A 23,463-nucleotide genomic window follows, 5' to 3' on the forward strand; every position below is an offset into this window, starting at 1 on the left:
CTCCATCCATTAAACATTTCCCCATTAATCTCCATCCATTAAAAATTTACCCATTAATCCCCATCCATTGAACATTTACCCATTAATCCCCATCCATTAAACATTTACCCATTAATCTCCATCCATTAAACATTTACCCATTAATCTCCATCCATTAAACATTTACCCATTAATCTCCATCCATTAAATATTTACCCATTAATCCACATCCATTAAACATTTACCGATTAATCTCCATCTATTAAACATTTACCCATTAATGTCCATCCATTAAACAGTTACACATTAATCTCAATGCATTAAATATTTACCCATTAATCTCCATCCATTAAACATTTACCCATTAATCTCCATCCATTAAACATTTACCCATTAATCTCCATCCATTAAACATTTACCCATTAATCTCCATCCATTAAACATTTACCCATTAATTCTCATCCATTAAACATTTACCCATTAATCTCCATCCATTAAACATTTACCCATTAATCTCCATCCATTAAACATTTACCCATTAATCTCCATCCATTAAACATTTACCCATTAATCTCCATCCATTAAATATTTACCCATTAATCCACATCCATTAAACATTTACCGATTAATCTCCATCTATTAAACATTTACCCATTAATGTCCATCCATTAAACAGTTACACATTAATCTCCATCCATTAAACATTTACCCATTAATCTCCATCCATTAAACATTTACCCATAAATTCCCATCCATTGAACATTTACCCATTAATCTCCATCCATTAAACATTGACCCATTAATCTCCATCCATTAAACATTGACCCATCAATCTCCATCCATTAAACATTTACCCATTAATCCCCATCCATTAAACATTTACCCATTAATCCCCATCCATGAAACATTTACCCATTAATCCCCATCCATCAACATTTAACCATTAACCTCCATCCATTAAACATTTACCCATTAATCTCCATCCATTAAACATTTACCCATTAATTCCCATCCATTAAACATTTACCCATTAATCTCCATCCATTAAACCTTTACCCATTAGTCTCCATCCATTAAACATTTCCCCATTAATCTCCATCCATTAAAAATTTACCCATTAATCCCCATCCATTGAACATTTACCCATTAATCCCCATCCATTAAACATTTACCCATTAATCTCCATCCATTAAACATTTACCCATTAATCTCCATCCATTAAACATTTACCCATTAATCTCCATCCATTAAATATTTACCCATTAATCCACATCCATTAAACATTTACCGATTAATCTCCATCTATTAAACATTTACCCATTAATGTCCATCCATTAAACAGTTACACATTAATCTCAATGCATTAAATATTTACCCATTAATCTCCATCCATTAAACATTTACCCATTAATCTCCATCCATTAAACATTTACCCATTAATCTCCATCCATTAAACATTTACCCATTAATCTCCATCCATTAAACATTTACCCATTAATCTCCATCCATTAAATATTTACCCATTAATCCACATCCATTAAACATTTACCGATTAATCTCCATCTATTAAACATTTACCCATTAATGTCCATCCATTAAACAGTTACACATTAATCTCCATCCATTAAACATTTACCCATTAATCTCCATCCATTAAACATTTACCCATAAATTCCCATCCATTGAACATTTACCCATTAATCTCCATCCATTAAACATTGACCCATTAATCTCCATCCATTAAACATTGACCCATCAATCTCCATCCATTAAACATTTACCCATTAATCCCCATCCATTAAACATTTACCCATTAATCCCCATCCATGAAACATTTACCCATTAATCCCCATCCATCAACATTTAACCATTAACCTCCATCCATTAAACATTTACCCATTAATCTCCATCCATTAAACATTTACCCATTAATTCCCATCCATTAAACATTTACCCATTAATCTCCATCCATTAAACCTTTACCCATTAGTCTCCATCCATTAAACATTTCCCCATTAATCTCCATCCATTAAAAATTTACCCATTAATCCCCATCCATTGAACATTTACCCATTAATCCCCATCCATTAAACATTTACCCATTAATCTCCATCCATTAAACATTTACCCATTAATCTCCATCCATTAAACATTTACCCATTAATCTCCATCCATTAAATATTTACCCATTAATCCACATCCATTAAACATTTACCGATTAATCTCCATCTATTAAACATTTACCCATTAATGTCCATCCATTAAACAGTTACACATTAATCTCAATGCATTAAATATTTACCCATTAATCTCCATCCATTAAACATTTACCCATTAATCTCCATCCATTAAACATTTACCCATTAATCTCCATCCATTAAACATTTACCCATTAATCTCCATCCATTAAACATTTACCCATTAATTCTCATCCATTAAACATTTACCCATTAATCTCCATCCATTAAACATTTACCCATTAATCTCCATCCATTAAAAATTTACCCATTAATCCCCAAGCACTAAACATTTACCTCTTAATCCCCATCTATGAAACATTTATCCATTAATCTCCGTCCATTAATCATTTACCCATTAATCCCCGTCCATTAAACATTTACCCATTAATCTCCATGCATTAAACATTTACCCATTAATCTCCATCCATTAAAAATTTACCCATTAATCCCCAAGCACTAAACATTTACCTCTTAATCCCCATCTATGAAACATTTATCCATTAATCTCCGTCCATTAATCATTTACCCATTAATCCCCGTCCATTAAACATTTACCCATTAATCTCCATCGATTAAACATTTACCCATTAATCTCCATCCATTAAACATTTACCCATTAATCACCATCCATTAAACATTTACCCATTAATCTCCATCCATTAAATATTTACCCATTAATCCACATCCATTAAACATTTACCGATTAATCTCCATCTATTAAACATTTACCCATTAATGTCCATCCATTAAACAGTTACCCATTAATCTCCATCCATTAAATATTTAACCATTAACCTCCATCCATTAAACATTTACCCATTAATCTCCATCCATTAAACATTTACCCATTAATCCCCATCCATTAAACATTTACCCATTAATCCCCATCCATTAAACAGTTACCCATTAATCTCCATCCATTAAATATTTAACCATTAACCTCCATCCATTAAACATTTACCCATTAATCTCCATCCATTAAATATTTACCCATTAATCCACATCCATTAAACATTTACCGATTAATCTCCATCTATTAAACATTTACCCATTAATGTCCATCCATTAAACATTTACCCATTAATCTCCATCCATTAAACATTTACCCATTAATTCTCATCCATTAAACATTTACCCATTAATCTCCATCCATTAAACATTTACCCATTAATCTCCATCCATTAAAAATTTACCCATTAATCCCTATCCATTAAACATTTACCCATTAATCCCTATCCATTAAACATTTATCCATTAATCTCCATCCATTAAACATTTACCCATTAATCTCCATCCATTAAACATTTACCCATTAATCTCCATCCATTAAACATTTACCCATTAATCTCCATCCATTAAACATTTACCCATTAATTCTCATCCATTAAACATTTACCCATTAATCTCCATCCATTAAACATTTACCCATTAATCTCCATCCATTAAACATTTACCCATTAATCCCCATCCATTAAACATTTACCCATTAATCTCCATCCATTAAACATTTACCCATAAATTCCCATCCATTGAACATTTACCCATTAATCTCCATCCATTAAACATTGACCCATTAATCTCCATCCATTAAACATTTACCCATCAATCTCCATCCATTAAACATTTACCCATTAATCCCCATCCATTAAACATTTACCCATTAATCCCCATCCATGAAACATTTACCCATTAATCCCCATCCATTAACATTTAACCATTAACCTCCATCCATTAAACATTTACCCATTAATCTCCATCCATTAAACATTTACCCATTAATTCCCATCCATTAAACATTTACCCATTAATCTCCATCCATTAAACCTTTACCCATTAGTCTCCATCCATTAAACATTTACCCATTAATCTCCATCCATTAAAAATTTACCCATTAATCCCCATCCATTAAACATTTACCCATTAATCCCCATCCATTAAACATTTACCCATTAATCTCCGTCCATTAAACATTTACCCATTAATCTCCATCCATTAAACATTTACCCATTAATCTCCATCCATTAAATATTTACCCATTAATCCACATCCATTAAACATTTACCGATTAATCTCCATCTATTAAACATTTACCCATTAATGTCCATCCATTAAACAGTTACACATTAATCTCCATCCATTAAATATTTACCCATTAATCTCCATCCATTAAACATTTACCCATTAATCTCCATCCATTAAACATTTACCCATTAATGTCCATCCATTAAACATTTACCCATTAATCTCCGTCCATTAAACATTTACCCATTAATCCCCGTCCATTAAACGTTTACCCATTAATCTCCATCCATTAAACATTTACCCATTAATCCCCGTCCATTAAACATTTACCCATTAATCCCCGTCCATTAAACATTTACCCATTAATCTCCATCGATTAAACATTTACCCATTAATCTCCATCCATTAAACATTTACCCATTAATCTCCATCCATTAAACATTTACCCATTAATCTCCATCCATTAAACATTTACCCATTAATCTCCATCCATTAAACATTTACCCATTAATCCCCATCCATTAAACATTTATCCATTAATCTCCATCCATTAAACATTTACCCATTAATCTCCATCCATTAAACATTTACCCATTAAACCCCAAGCACTAAACATTTACCTCTTAATCCCCATCTATGAAACATTTACCCATTAATCTCCGTCCATTAATCATTTACCCATTAATCCCCGTCCATTAAACATTTACCCATTAATCTCCATCGATTAAACATTTACCCATTAATCCCCATCGATTAAACATTTACCCATTAATCTCCATCCATTAAACATTTACCCATTAATCCCCGTCCATTAAACATTTATCTATTAATCCCTATCCATTAATCATTTACCCATTAATCTCCATCCATTAAACATTTACCCATTAATCCCCGTCCATTAAACATTTACCCATTAATCCCCATCCATTAAACATTTACCCATTCATCTCCATCCAATAAATATTTACCCATTAATTCCCATCCATTAAACATTTACCCATTAATCCCCATCCATTAAACATTTACCCATTAATCTACATCCATTAAACATTTACCTATTAATCTCCATCCATTAAACATTTACCCATTAATCTCCATCCATTAAACATTTACCCATTAATCTCCATCCATTAAACATTTACCCATTAATCCCCATCCATTAAACATTTACCCATTAAACCCCAAGCACTAAACATTTACCTCTTAATCCCCATCTATGAAACATTTACCCATTAATCTCCGTCCATTAATCATTTACCCATTAATCCCCGTCCATTAAACATTTACCCATTAATCTCCATCGATTAAACATTTACCCATTAATCCCCATCGATTAAACATTTACCCATTAATCTCCATCCATTAAACATTTACCCATTAATCCCCGTCCATTAAACATTTATCCATTAATCCCTATCCATTAAACATTTACCCATTAATCTCCATCCATTAAACATTTACCCATTAATCCCCGTCCATTAAACATTTACCCATTAATCTCCATCCATTAAACATTTACCCATTAATCACCATCCATTAAACATTTACCCATTAATCTCCATCCATTAAACATTTACCCATTAATCCCCATCCATTAAACATTTACCCATTAATCCCCATCCATTAAACATTTACCCATTAATCTCCATCCATTAAACATTTTTACCCATTAATTCCCAACCACTCAACATTTACCTATTAATCCCCATCCATGAAATATTTACCCATTAATCTCCATCCATTAAACATTTACCCATTAATCCCCATCCATTAAACATTTACCCATTAATGTCCATCCATTAAACATTTACCCATTGATCCCCATCCATTAAACAGTTACGCATTAATCTCCATCCATTAAATATTTATCCATTAATCTCCATCCATTAAACATTTACCCATTATTCCCCATCCATTAAACATTTACCCATTAATGTCCATCCATTAAACATTTAATCATTAACCTCCATCCATTAAGCATTTACCCATTAATCTCCATCCATTAAACATTTACCCATTAATTCCCATCCATTAAACATTTACCCATTAATCTCCATCCATTAAACATTTACCCATTAATCTCCATCCATTAAACATTTACCCATTAATCTCCATCCATTAAACATTTACCCATTAATCTCCATCCATTAAACATTTACCCATTAATCTCCATCCATTAAACATTTACCCATTAATCTCCATCCATTAAAAATTTACCCATTAATCCCCATCCATTAAACATTTACCCATTAATCCCCATCCATTAAATATTTACCGATTAATCTCCATCGATTAAACATTTACCCATTAATGTCCATCCATTAAACAGTTACCCATTAATCTCCATCCATTAAATATTTACCCATTAATCTCCATCCATTAAACATTTACCCATTAATTCTCATCCATTAAACATTTACCCATTAATCTCCATCCATTAAACATTTACCCATTAATCTCCATCCATTAAACATTTACCCATTAATCTCCATCCATTAAACATTTACCCATTAATTCTCATCCATTAAACATTTACCCATTAATCACCATCCATTAAACATTTACCCATTAATCTCCATCCATTAAACATTTACCCATTAATCTCCATCCATTAAAAATTTACCCATTAATCCCCATCCATTAAACATTTACCCATTAATCTCCATCGATTAAACATTTACCCATTAATCCCCATCGATTAAACATTTACCCATTAATCTCCATCCATTAAACATTTACTCATTAATCCCCATCCATTAAACATTTACCCATTAATCTCCATCCATTAAACATTTACCCATTAATTCTCATCCATTAAACATTTACCCATTAATCACCATCCATTAAACATTTACCCATTAATCTCCATCCATTAAACATTTACCCATTAATCCCCATCCATTAAACATTTACCCATTAATCTCCATCCATTAAATATTTACCCATTAATCTCCATCCATTAAACATTTACCCATTAATTCTCATCCATTAAACATTTACCCATTAATCTCCATCCATTAAACATATACCCATTAATCTCCATCCATTAAACATTTACCCATTAATTCTCATCCATTAAACATTTACCCATTAATCACCATCCATTAAACATTTACCCATTAATCACCATCCATTAAACATTTACCCATTAATTCTCATCCATTAAACATTTACCCATTAATCACCATCCATTAAACATTTACCCATTAATCACCATCCATTAAACATTTACCCATTAATTCTCATCCATTAAACATTTACCCATTAATCACCATCCATTAAACATTTACCCATTAATCTCCATCCATTAAACATTTACCCATTAATCACCATCCATTAAACATTTACCCATTAATCTCCATCCATTAAACATTTACCCATTAATCCCCATCCATTAAACATTTACCCATTAATCTCCATCCATTAAACATTTTTACCCATTAATTCCCAACCACTCAACATTTACCTATTAATCGCCATCCATGAAACATTTACCCATTAATCTCCAGCCATTAAACATTTACCCATTAATCCCCATCCATTAAACATTTACCCATTAATACCCATCCATTAAACATTTACCCATTAATCCCCATCCATTAAACATTTACCCATTAATCCCCATCCATCACACATTTAACCATTAACCTCCATCCATTAAACATTTACCCATTAATCTCCATCCATTAAACATTTACCCATTAATTTCCATCCATTAACATTTACCGATTAATCTCCATCTATTAAACATTTACCCATTAATTTCCATCTATTAAACAGTTACCCATTAATCTCCATCCATTAAATATTTACCCATTAATCTCCATCCATTAAACATTTACCCATTAATCTCCATCCATTAAACATTTACCCATTAACCTCCATCCATTAAACATTTAACCATTAACCTCCATCCATTAAACATTTACCCATTAATCTCCATCCATTAAACATTTACCCATTAATTTCCATCCATTAACATTTACCGATTAATCTCGATCTATTAAACATTTACCCATTAATTTCCATCTATTAAACAGTTACCCATTAATCTCCATCCATTAAATATTTACCCATTAATCTCCATCCATTAAACATTTACCCATTAATCACCATCCATTAAACATTTACCCATTAATCTCCATCCATTAAACATTTACCCATTAATCACCATCCATTAAACATTTACCCATTAATCTCCATCCATTAAACATTTACCCATTAATCCCCATCCATTAAACATTTACCCATTAATCTCCATCCATTAAACATTTTTACCCATTAATTCCCAACCACTCAACATTTACCTATTAATCGCCATCCATGAAACATTTACCCATTAATCTCCAGCCATTAAACATTTACCCATTAATCCCCATCCATTAAACATTTACCCATTAATGTCCATCCATTAAACATTTACCCATTAATTCCCATCCATTAAACAGTTACCTATTAATCTCCATCCATTAAACATTTATCCATTAATCTCCATCCATTAAACATTTACCCATTAATACCCATCCATTAAACATTTACCCATTAATCTCCATCCATTAAACATTTACCCATTAATCTCCATCCATTAAAAATTTACCCATTAATCTCCATCCATTAAACATTTACCCATTAATCTCCATCCATTAAACATTTACCCATTAATCTCCATCCATTAAACATTTACCCATTAATTCTCATCCATTAAACATTTACCCATTAAACTCCATCCATTAAACATTTACCCATTAATCCCCATCCATTAAACATTTACCCATTAATCTCCATCCATTAAACATTTACCCATTAATTCCCGTCCATTAAACATTTACCCATCAATCTCCATCCATTCACTAAATATATTCAAAAAGGAGTTAGATGAGGTCCTTACTGCTAGGGGGATCAAGGGGTATGGCGAGAAAGCAGGAATGGGGTACTGAAGTTGAATGTTCAGCCATGAACTCATTGAATGGCGGTGCAGGCTAGAAGGGCCGAATGGCCTACTCCTGCACCTATTTTCTATGTTTCTATGTTTCTATTAAACATTTACCCATTAATCCCCATCCATTAAACATTTACCCATTAATCCCCATCCATTAAATATTTACCCATTAATCTCCATCCATTAAACATTTACCCATAAATTCCCATCCTTTAAACATTTACCCATTAATCTCCATCCATGAAACATTTACCCATTAATCCCCATCCATTAACATTTAACCATTAACCTCCATCCATTAAATATTTACCCATTAATCTCCATCCATTAAACATTTACCCATTAATTCCCATCCATTAAACATTTACCCATTAATCTCCATCCATTAAACCTTTACCGATTAATCTCCATCCATTAAACATTTCCCCATTAATTCCCGTCCATTAAACATTTACCCATTAATCTCCATCCATTAAACATTTACCCATTAATCTCCATCCATTAAACATTTACCCATTAATCTCCATCCATTAAAAATTTACCCATTAATCACCATCCATTAAACATTTACCCATTAATCCCTATCCATTAAACATTTACCCATTAATCTCCATCCATTAAACATTTACCCATTAATCTCCATCCATTAAACATTTACCCATTAATCTCCATCCAATAAACATTTACCCATTAATCTCCATCCATTAAATATTTACCCATTAATCCACATCCATTAAACATTTACCGATTAATCTCCATCCATTAAACATTTACCCATTAATCTCCATCCATTAAACATTTACCCATTAATCACCATCCATTAAACATTTACCCGTTAATCTCCATCCATTAAATATTTACCCATCAATCCACATCCATTAAACATTTACCGATTAATCTCCATCTATTAAACATTTACCCATTAATGTCCATCCATTAAACATTTACCCATTAATCTCCATCCATTATATATTTACCCATTAATCCACATCCATTAAACATTTACCCATTAATCTCCATCCATTAAACATTTACCCATTAATCTCCATCCATTAAACATTTACCCATTAATCTCCATCCATTAAACATTTACCCATTAATTCTCATCCATTAAACATTTACCCATTAATCTCCATCCATTAAACATTTACCCATTAATCTCCATCCATTAAAAATTTACCCATTAATCCCCAAGCACTAAACATTTACCTCTTAATCCCCATCTATGAAACATTTATCCATTAATCTCCGTCCATTAATCATTTACCCATTAATCCCCATCCATTAAACATTTACCCATTAATCTCCATCGATTAAACATTTACCCATTAATCTCCATCCATTAAACATTTACCCTTTAATCTCCATCCATTAAACATTTACCCATTAATCGCCATCCATTAAACATTTACCCATTAATCCCCATCCATTAAACATTTACCCATTAATCTCCATCCATTAAACATTTACCCATTAATCCCCAAGCACTAAACATTTACCTCTTAATCCCCATCTATGAAACATTTACCCATTAATCTCCGTCCATTAATCATTTACCCATTAATGTCCATCCATTAAACAGTTACCCATAATCTCCATCCATTAAATATTTACCCATTAATCTCCATCCATTAAACATTTACCCATTAATCCCCATCCATTAAACATTTACTCATTAATCCCCATCCATTAAACATTTACCCATTCATCTCCATCCAATAAATATTTACCCATTAATCTACATCCATTAAACATTTACCTATTAATCTCCATCCACTAAACATTTACCCATTAATCTCCATCCATTAAACATTTACCCATTAATCCCCATCCATTAAACATTTACCCATTAATGTCCATCCATTAAACAGTTACCCATAATCTCCATCCATTAAATATTTACCCATTAATCTCCATCCATTAAACATTTACCCATTAATTTCCATCCATTAAACATTTACCCATTAATCTCCATCCATTAAACATTTACCCATTAATCCCCATCCATTAAACATTTACCCATTAATCTCCATCCATTAAACATTTACCCATTAATGCCCATCCATTAAACATTTATCCATTAATCTCCATCCATTAAACATTTACCCATTAATCCCCATCCTTTAAACATTTACCCATTAATCTCCATCCATTAAAAATGTACCCATTAATTCTCATCCATTGAAAATTTACCCATTAATCCCCATCCATTAAACATTTATCCATTAATCTCCATCCATTAAACATTTACCCATTAATCTCCATCCATTAAACATTTACCCATTAAACCCCAAGCACTAAACATTTACCTCTTAATCCCCATCTATGAAACATTTACCCATTAATCTCCGTCCATTAATCATTTACCCATTAATCCCCGTCCATTAAACATTTACCCATTAATCTCCATCGATTAAACATTTACCCATTAATCCCCGTCCATTAAACAGTTACCCATTAATCCCCATCGATTAAACATTTACCCATTAATCCCCATCGATTAAACATTTACCCATTAATCTCCATCCATTAAACATTTACCCATTAATCACCGTCCATTAAACATTTATCCATTAATCCCTATCCATTAAACATTTACCCATTAATCTCCATCCATTAAACATTTACCCATTAATCCCCGTCCATTAAACATTTACCCATTAATCTCCATCCATTAAACATTTACCCATTAATCACCATCCATTAAACATTTACCCATCAATCTCCATCCATTAAACATTTACCCATTAATCCCCATCCATTAAACATTTACCCATTAATCCCCATCCATTAAACATTTTTACCCATTAATTCCCAACCACTCAACATTTACCTATTAATCCCCATCCATGAAATATTTACCCATTAATCTCCATCGATTAAACATTTACCCATTAATCCCCATCCATTAAACATTTACCCATTAATGTCCATCCATTAAACATTTACCCATTGATCCCCATCCATTAAACAGTTACGCATTAATCTCCAACCATTAAATATTTATCCATTAATCTCCATCCATTAAACATTTACCCATTAATCCCCATCCATTAAACATTTACCCATTAATGTCCATCCATTTAACATTTAACCATTAACCTCCAACCATTAAGCATTTACCCATTAATCTCCATCCATTAAACATTTACCCATTAATTCCCATCCATTAAACATTTACCCATTAATCTCCATCCATTAAACATTTACCCATTAATCTCCATCCATTAAACATTTACCCATTAATCTCCATCCATTAAACATTTACCCATTAATCTCCATCCATTAAACATTTACCCATTAATCTCCATCCATTAAACATTTACCCATTAATCTCCATCCATTAAACATTTACCCATTAATCTCCATCCATTAAAAATTTACCCATTAATCCCCATCCATTAAACATTTACCCATTAATCCCCATCCATTAAATATTTACCGATTAATCTCCATCGATTAAACATTTACCCATTAATGTCCATCCATTAAACAGTTACCCATTAATCTCCATCCATTAAATATTTACCCATTAATCCACATCCATTAAACATTTACCCATTAATCTCCATCCATTAAACATTTACCCATTAATCTCCATCCATTAAACATTTACCCATTAATCCCCATCCATTAAACATTTACCCATTAATCTCCATCCATTAAACATTGACCCATTAATCTCCATCCATTAAACATTTACCTATTAATCTCCATCCATTAAACATTTACCCATTAATCCCCATCCATTAAACATTTACCCATTAATCCCCATCCATTAAACATTCACCCATTAATCTCCATCCATGAAACATTTACCCATTAATCCCCATCCATTAACATTTATCGATTAATCTCCATCTATTAAACATTTACCCATTAATGTCCATCCATTAAACAGTTACCCATTCATCTCCATCCATTAAATATTTACCCATTAATCTCCATCCATTAAACATTTACCCATTAATCCCCATCCATTAAACATTTACTCATTAATCCCCATCCATTGAACATTTACCCATTCATCTCCATCCATTAAATATTTACCCATTAATCTCCATCCATTAAACATTTACCCATTAATCTCCATCCACGAAACATTTACCCATTCATCTCCATCCATTAAACATTTACCCATTAATTCCCATCCATTGAACATTTACCCATTAATCCCCATCCATTAAACATTTACCCATTAATTACCATCCATTTAACATTTACCCATTAATCTCCATCCATTAAACATTTACCCATTAATTTCCATCCATTAAACATTTACCCATTAATCTCCATCCATTAAACATTTACCCATTAATCCCCATCCATTAAACATTTACCCATTAATCTCCATCCATTAAACATTTACCCATTAATGCCCATCCATTAAACATTTATCCATTAATCTCCATCCATTAAACATTTACCAATTAATCCCCATCCATTAAACATTTACCCATTAATCTCCATCCATTAAAAAATTACCCATTAATCCCCATCCATTAAACATTTACCCATTAATCTCCATCCATTAAACATTTACCCATTAATCGCCAAGCACTAAACATTTACCTCTTAATCCCCATCTATGAAACATTTACCCATTAATCTCCGTCCATTAAACATTTACCCATTAATCTCCATCCATTAAACATTTACCCATTAATCTCCATCCATTAAACATTTACCCATTAATCTCCATCCATTAAACATTTACCCATTAATCCCCATCCATTAAACATTTACCCATTAATCTCCATCCATTAAACATTTACCCATTAATGCCCATCCATTAAACATTTATCCATTAATCTCCATCCATTAAACATTTACCAATTAATCCCCATCCATTAAACATTTACCCATTAATCTCCATCCATTAAAAATTTACCCATTAATCCCCATCCATTAAACATTTACCCATTAATCTCCATCCATTAAACATTTACCCATTAATCGCCAAGCACTAAACATTTACCTCTTAATCCCCATCTATGAAACATTTACCCATTAATCTCCATCCATTAAACATTTACCCATTAATCTCCATCCATTAAACATTTACCCATTAATCTCCATCCATTAAACATTTACCCATTCATCCCCAACCATTTAACATTTACCCATTAATCTCCATCCATTAAACATTTACCCATTAATTTCCATCCATTAAACATTTACCCATTAATCTCCATCCATTAAACATTTACCCATTAATCCCCAAGCACTAAACATTTACCTCTTAATCCCCATCTATGAAACATTTACCCATTAATCTCCGTCCATTAATCATTTACCCATTAATGTCCATCCATTAAACAGTTACCCATAATCTCCATCCATTAAATATTTACCCATTAATCTCCATCCATTAAACATTTACCCATTAATCCCCATCCATTAAACATTTACTCATTAATCCCCATCTATTAAACATTTACACATTCATCTCCATCCATTAAATATTTACCCATTAATTCCCATCCATTAAACATTTACCCATTAATCCCCATCCATTAAACATTTACCCATTAATCTACATCCATTAAACATTTACCTATTAATCTCCATCCATTAAACATTTACCCATTAATCTCCATCCATTAAACATTTACCCATTAATCCCCATCCATTAAACATTTACCCATTAATGTCCATCCATTAAACAGTTACCCATAATCTCCATCCATTAAATATTTACCCATTAATCTCCATCCATTAAACATTTACCCATTAATCCCCATCCATTAAACATTTACTCATTAATCCCCATCCATTAAACATTTACCCATTAATCTCCATCCAAGAAACATTTACCCATTCATCTCCATCCATTAAATATTTACCCATTAATTCCCATCCATTAAACATTTACCCATTAATCCCCATCCATTAAACATTTACCCATTAATCTACATCCATTAAACATTTACCTATTAATCTCCATCCATTAAACATTTACCCATTAATCCCCATCCATTAAACATTTACCCATTAATCCCCATCCATTAAACATTTACCCATTAATCCCCATCCATAAAACATTTACCCATGAATCTCCATCCATTCAACATTTACCCATTAATCTCAATCCATTAAACATTTACCCATTAATCCCCATCCATTAAACATTTACCCATTAATCTCCATCCATTAAATATTTACCCATTAATCTCCATCCATTAAACATTTACCCATTAATCTCCATCCATTAAACATTTACCCATTAATCTCCATCCATTAAACATTTACCCATTAATTCCCATCCATTAAACATTTACCCATTAATCTCCATCCATTAAACATTTACCCATTAATCCCCATCCATTAAACATTTACCCATTAATCCCCATCCATTAAACATTTACCCATTAATTCACATCCATTAAACATTTACCCATTAATCTCCATCCATTAAACATTTACCCATTAATCTCCATCCATTAAACATTTACCCATTAATCTCCGTCCATTAAACATTTACCTATTAATCTCCATCCATTAAACATTTACCCATTAATCTCCATCCATCAAACATTTACCCATTAATCCCCATCCATTAAACATTTACCCATTAATGTCCATCCATTAAACAGTTACCCATAATCTCCATCCATTAAATATTTACCCATTAATCTCCATCCATTAAACATTTACCCATTAATCCCCATCCATTAAACATTTACTCATTAATCCCCATCCATTAAACATTTACCCATTAATCTCCATCCAAGAAACATTTACCCATTCATCTCCATCCATTAAATATTTACCCATTAATTCCCATCCATTAAACATTTACCCATTAATCCCCATCCATTAAACATTTACCCATTAATCTACATCCATTAAACATTTACCTATTAATCTCCATCCATTAAACATTTACCCATTAATCCCCATCCATTAAACATTTACCCATTAATCCCCATCCATTAAACATTTACCCATTAATCCCCATCCATAAAACATTTACCCATGAATCTCCATCCATTCAACATTTACCCATTAATCTCAATCCATTAAACATTTACCCATTAATCCCCATCCATTAAACATTTACCCATTAATCTCCATCCATTAAATATTTACCCATTAATCTCCATCCATTAAACATTTACCCATTAATCTCCATCCATTAAACATTTACCCATTAATCTCCATCCATTAAACATTTACCCATTAATCTCCATCCATTAAACATTTACCCATTAATCCCCATCCATTAAACATTTACCCATTAATCCCCATCCATTAAACATTTACCCATTAATTCACATCCATTAAACATTTACCCATTAATCTCCATCCATTAAACATTTACCCATTAATCTCCATCCATTAAACATTTACCCATTAATCTCCATCCATTAAACATTTACCCATTAATTCCCATCCATTAAACATTTACCCATTAATCTCCATCCATTAAACATTTACCCATTAATCCCCATCCATTAAACATTTACCCATTAATCCCCATCCATTAAACATTTACCCATTAATTCACATCCATTAAACATTTACCCATTAATCTCCATCCATTAAACATTTACCCATTAATTCCCATCCATTAAACATTTACCCATTAATCCCCATCCATTAAACATTTGCCCATTAATTCCCATCCATTAAACATTTACCCATTAATTCCCATCCATTAAACATTTACCCATTAATCTCCGTCCATTAAACATTTACCCATTAATTCCCATCCATTAAACATTTACCCATTAATCTCCATCCATTAAACATTTACCCATTAATTCCCATCCATTAAACATTTACCCATTAATGTCCATCCATTAAACAGTTACCCATTAATCTACATCCATTAAACATTTACCCATTAATCCCCATCCATAAAACATTTACCCATGAATCTCCATCCATTCAACATTTACCCATTAAACTCAATCCATTAAACATTTACCCATTAATCCCCATCCATTAAACATTTACCCATTAATCTCCATCCATTAAACATTTACCCATTAATCTCCATCCATTAAACATTTACCCATTAATCTCCATCCATTAAACATTTACCCATTAATCTCCATCCATTAAACATTTACCCATTAATTCCCATCCATTAAACATTTACCCATTAATCTCCATCCATTAAACATTTACCCATTAATCCCCATGCATTAAATATTTACCCATTAATCCCCATCCATGAAACATTTACCCATTAATCCCCATCCATTAAACATTTACCCATTAATCCCCATCCATTAAACATTTACCCATTAATAACCATCCAATTAACATTTACCCATTAATCCCCATCCATTAAACATTTACCCATTAATCCCCATGCATTAAACATTTACCCATTAATCCCCATCCATTAAACATTTACCCATTAATCCCCATCCATTAAACATTTACCCATTAATTCACATCCGTTAAACATTTACACATTAATCTCCATCCATTAAACATTTACCCATTAATTCCCGTCCATTAAACATTTACCCATTAATCCCCATCCATTAAACATTTACCCATTAATTCCCATCCATTAAACATTTACCCATTAATTCCCATCCATTAAACATTTACCCATTAATCTCCGTCCATTAAACATTTACCCATTAATTCCCATCCATTAAACATTTACCCATTAATCTCCATCCATTAAACATATTCCCATTAATTCCCATCCATTAAACATTTACCCATTAATTTCCATCCATTAAACATTTACCCATTAATCTCCATCCATTAAAAATTTACCCATTAATCTCCATCCATTAAACATTTACACATTAATCTCCATCCATTAAACATTTACCCATTAATCTCCATCCATTAAACATTTACCCATTAATCTCCATCCATTAAACATTTTCCCATTAATTCCCATCCATTAAACGTTTACCCATTAATCTCCATCCATTAAACATATTCCCATTAATTCCCATCCATTAAACATTTACCCATTATACTCCAACCATTTAACATTTACCCATTAATCTCCATCCATTAAACATTTACACATTAATCTCCATCCATTAAACATTTACCCATTAATCCCCATCCATTAAACATTTACCCATTAATCCCCATCCATTAAACATTTACCCATTAATCCCCATCCATTAAACATTTACCCATTAATCCCCATCCATTAAACATTTACCCATTAATCCCCATCCATTAAACATTTACTCATTAATCTCCATCCATTAAACATTTACCCATGAATCTCCATCCATTAAACATTTACACATTAATCTCCATCCATTAAACATTTACCCATTAATCTCCATCCATTAAACATTTACCCATTAATCTCCATCCATTAAACATTTTCCCATTCATCTCCATCCATTAAACATTTACCCATTAATCTCCATCCATTAAACATTTACCCATTAATCCCCATCCATTAAACATTTACCCATTAATCTCCATCCATTAAACATTTACCGATTAATTCACATCCACAACTGCAGCGATAATGCTTGTCGATAAACAGCGGTGCGGTTAATGAGGTGGTGGATTATGTGCCGGGAACAACATACCAGGAATATCCTGTCACAAGGAACAATGCTGCCACCATCAGGTGTCTCCCAGAAACCTTTCCCGCAGCTTCACTGAAATTCTGAAAAGACTGCAATGGGAATCTGCTCTGTCCCTATGGTCAGTACAAGGCGAGTGATTCAGGCACATCTCCCTTTCTCCCTCACACCTCCACCACCAATCCTGTCCCTCAGCCACTTGTTGGCAGATTCCTACTTCTACAATGTTCATTATCATAGGCAGTCCCTCGGAATCGAGGAAGACTTGCTTCCTCTCTTAAAATGAGTCCTGAGGTGGCTGAACAGTCCAATACGAGAACCACAGTCCCTGTCACAGGTGGGACAGACAGTGGTTGAGAGAAGGGGAGGGTGGGACTGGTTTGCCGCACGCTCCTTCCGCTGCCTGCATTTGGTTTCTGCATGCTCTCGGCGATGAGACTCGAGGTGCTCAGCGCCCTTCTGGATGCACTTCCTCCACTTAGGGCGGTCTTTGGCCCAGGGACTCCCAGGTGTCGGTGGGGATGTTGCACTTTATCAGGGAGGCTTTGAGGGTGGTCCCTGTAACATTTCCTCTGTCCACCTTTGGCTCGTTTGCCGTGAGGGAGTTCCGAGTAGAGCGCTTGCTTTGAGAATCTCGTGTCTGGCATACGGACAATGTGGTCTGCCCAGCGGAGCTGGTCAGCTGATCACTGTTACACACATACAGATCACAGCAAAAAACACGTGTTCCAGTAGTTACCCTAAATGTTAAAATACTTCATTCCAACGGGCGCCTTACAGCAAGGTGCACCTTGCAAACTGGAATAGATCCTGTCAACATGGAGTGAATTGGTGATCTGTGCGTGGGGCACATTGTCTGACCTTTGTGGTGTTGCGCTCACACTGGCAAGTCTTCCAGTAACACCTGTTTCAGAAACTGTTGGAGTGAAATTTCTTAATCTATAACCTTTGTAACTTTTATAATGTGTAGCCAGATCCCCTGTCTTTCTCTGATGAATTATGGGGCAGGGAGAGTGGTCAAGTAAGAAATGTATACTTTCGCAGAAGGCATGGGTCGTCTCCAAAGTCCGGTAACCCTGAGTCATGGAGATAGGGGAAGTAAGACAATGGCCGGTTGGAAAGGCAAACAGATGTATATCGCTTGTACAGGAAGATAGTTCCTTGTTTTTCTGCTGATGCGAGGAAAATAACCCCACTTGTGTGTGCGTATGCTAGTTAACCTTTGACTTCCCACAATGTAAAGATAGATTGTCATAGCCGTACCATATCGGGTAAGACGTTACAAAAATATTAGATAATTGGACAATGGTGTAAGGGGGCGGAACCGCCCCCAAAGGTATAATTGGAAACTTGGCTCGGAGAGAAGGTGTGGTGAAGCTGTGGAGGTTCCCCACTTCTCCCAGAGTGCTCTGTACGAATAAACTGTGACGTTTCCCTCACTGTTCTCGGACTCGGTGCGGAATTTATTTCCCTTACAGAAACCATCACATCAATCACAGAACTATCCTAAAACTCATCGATCTACTCCGTCTATTTGCTAATGATGTGGTGCCTCATCAAACAGCCTTTATCACAGTCGCAGTAACTCTGTGAGGCTGATGGTCACTGGTTGAGCTTACCCATGTATTAATACAATGCCTTGTCTATTTTATTCACAGTGATGTCATGGGCTCAAGTTCGAAGGCTCAGTAGAATTTCAACCAGATCAAGATGAGCGTTCCCACAGTTTGATGTCTGTTTGCTGTTGAGGTAAAATGCAAGAAGCAGCTTCTGTCTTGTGTAGTATTGGAAATACAGGCGCATGGATTGCAGTCACCTGAATCTGAAACAGTGTACAACACATGAACACCAGTGTCCATATTGGTTCATTATTGGGATGTGGGTCACGCTGGAAATGTTGACATTTATTACCTGTCCCTAGTTGCCCGTGAGATGGTGGTGAAACACAGAAACATAGAAAATAGGATCAGTAGTAGGCCATTCGGCCCTTCGGGCCTGCACCACCATTCAATATGATCATGGCTGATCCTCTATCTCAACACCATATTCCTGCTTTCTCTCCATACCCCTTGATGTCTTTTGTTTCTCGAAATCTATCTATCTCCCTCTTAAATATATTCAGTGACTTGGCCCCCACAGCCTTCTGTGGTAGAGAATTCCACAGGTTCACCACCCTCTGAGTGAGAACATTTCTCCTCATCTCGGTCCTAAATTTCCTGCCCCGTATCCTGAGACTGTGACCCCTTGTTCTAGACTTCCCAGCCCCGGGGAAACATCCTCCCCACATCCAGTCTGTCCAACCCCGTCAGAATTTTATACCTTTCAATGAGATTCCCTCTCATTCTTCTAAACTCCAGTGAATACAGGCCCAGTCGACCCAATCTCTCCTCATACGACAGTCCTGCCATCCCAGGAATCAGTCTGGTGAACCTTCGCTGCACTCCCTCTGTGGCAACTATATCCTTCCTTAGGTAAGGAGACCAAAACTGCACACAATACTCCAGGTGTGGTCTCACCAAGGCCCTGTATAACTGGAGTAAGACCTCCTTGCTCCTGTACTCAAATCCTCTTGCAAAGAAGGCCAACATACCATTTGCCATCCCAGGAATCAGTCTGGTGAACCTTTGCTGCATTCCCTCTGTGAACCACAGCAGTCAATGTGGTGAAGGTGCTCCCAAATGCTGTTAGGTAATAATTTCCAGGATAAAGACGGAATAGTAAGATATGCCCAGGTCAGGGTGATGTGTGACTGGGAGGGGAACGTGGAGGGAATGGAACTCCTGCTGCCCTTGTCCTTCTAGCTGGTAGAGGTCGCGGGTTTGGGAGGTGCTGCTGAAGAAGCCTTGGTGAGTTGCTGCAGTGCATCTTGTAGATGGTACACACTGCAGCCAGGGGGCGCCGGTGGTGGAGGGAGTGAGTGTTGAAGGTGGTGGGTAGCGTGTCGATCAAGCGGGCTGCTTTGTCCTGGATGGTGTTGAATTCCTTGGGAATGAAATTCCCACCCTCGGGTTAGCACCTCGGAGGGCACTAACGGTGCAAAAGTGTTTTTGCCTGGGGGGGTGGGGGGTGGTACCATCTCCTGCGAAATTGCACGGGCGTTAGCGGAGGTGCAAATCCCGTCACCTTGCGCCCTGCTGTAGCAACCCAGGCCCGCTACACCGGTGATCACCGCTGTGTACCACGACACCTTTTAGTCCCACGGTGCCGGAAATTGGCCAGTGACCCGTGAGGCTGAGTGAAGAAATTCCTCCTCATCTCAGTCTTAAATGGCCGGCCCCTTATCCTGAGACTGTGACCCCTGGTTCTAGACACTCCTGCCTGGGGGAAACATCCTCTCAGCATCTACCCTGTCAATCCCCCTCAGAATCTTGTATGTTTCAATGAATCACCGCTTATCCTTCTAAACTCCAGAGTCTAGGCCCATTCTACACAATCTCTCATTGTAAGACAGCCCTCTCATCCCAGGAATTAGTTTAGTGAACCTCCGTTGTACCACCTCCCAGGCAAGTATATCCTTCCTTAGATAAGGAGACCCAAACTGTGCACAGTACTCCAGGTGTGGTCTCACCAGGGCCCTGTACAATTGTAGCAAGACTTCCTTACTCTTATACTCCATCCCCCTTGTAATAAAGATCAGGACCTATAATGTCAGGTCCCTCAGTGAAACACCTGTGAACTCATCTTATTTTGGTGTGGAAGTGGGTGACCCTAGACATGAGGGGCTGACTAATACTACGAAAGGACAACATGTCATTTGCCTTCCTTACCGCTTGCTGTACCTGCACGCTAGCTTTCTGTGTTCCTTGCACAAGGACACCCAAATCTCCTGAACACCAACACTTAAAAGTTTCTCACCATTTAATAAATATTCTATTTTTCTATTCTTCCTACCAAAGTGAATAACTTCACATTTCCCCACATTATACTCCATCTGCCACCTCACTACCCACTCACTCAGTCTATCTATATCCCTTTGCAGACACTTTGTGTTCTCCTCACAGCTTACTGCCCACCTATCTTTGTATCATCAGCAAACTTAGATACATTACACTCAGTCCCTTTATCTAGCTCATTAATATAGGTTGTAAATAGCTGAGGCCCCAGCACTGATCCCTGCGGCACCCCACTAGTTACAGCCTGCCAACCTGAAAATGACCCGTTTAGTCTGCTCAAAGTGTTTGAACTTTGGAAGCAGTGCAAGTAATGAGGAAGTGAGATAAAGGTGGGATTGAGTTGAATGCATTGTACTGATACCTGTTAACAATCTGTGCTGGATTTGTGAATATTCCGTAACATCAACGGCTTGAGACGTGTTGATTTACAAACCTCTTTCTTCAACAGGAGCCTTGATACCAGGGAGGACCCATCCGACACGTTTGTATGTGTATCCGCTTTCTCGCCCGTCTTTTATTGGGATTGTGGAGATTCTGAGCATCACCTATAGAGGGAGACGTTCACATACTTAGGCTAGTATAATCTGAAGATAATAAAATACTCACGTCTTCAGATTGTTTACTGATATCGTTTTATTATCGCACAAAGGGCTGAGGCCTGGATCATTCTGCTGGCAATTAAGTGGGAGCAGAGTGCCCCAAACAGTGTGTGAGCAGACCACACACCTCCCACCACAGCTCACACATTGGATCAGGAAGCATTATCAATGTCCTCTCCACCACTGGTTCTAGGGAACGGGCTGATTTAACAGAGAACTGACCAACGAGTAAACATGGCCTACGAGAAGATTCATTTC

The 23,463-nt window shown here is 35.3% G+C and overlaps 1 protein-coding gene across 1 annotated transcript in view; it reads left to right on the forward strand.

The window, feature by feature from the left end:
• Positions 1 to 23,178, forward strand: part of LOC139250222 (uncharacterized) — a 157,427-nt gene extending 134,249 nt beyond the window's left edge. The window contains exons 9-10 of the mRNA XM_070872718.1: positions 20,372 to 20,462; positions 23,055 to 23,178. Of these exons, the coding sequence (XP_070728819.1) occupies positions 20,372 to 20,427 (56 nt within the window). The 3' untranslated portion in view covers positions 20,428 to 20,462; positions 23,055 to 23,178. The remainder of the gene's footprint in view (positions 1 to 20,371; positions 20,463 to 23,054) is intronic.
• The last annotated feature ends 285 nt before the right edge of the window (positions 23,179 to 23,463 follow it).

Source organism: Pristiophorus japonicus, unplaced genomic scaffold (assembly GCF_044704955.1).
Source record: "Pristiophorus japonicus isolate sPriJap1 unplaced genomic scaffold, sPriJap1.hap1 HAP1_SCAFFOLD_352, whole genome shotgun sequence".
In the NCBI taxonomy this organism is placed as follows: Eukaryota; Metazoa; Chordata; class Chondrichthyes; family Pristiophoridae; genus Pristiophorus; species Pristiophorus japonicus.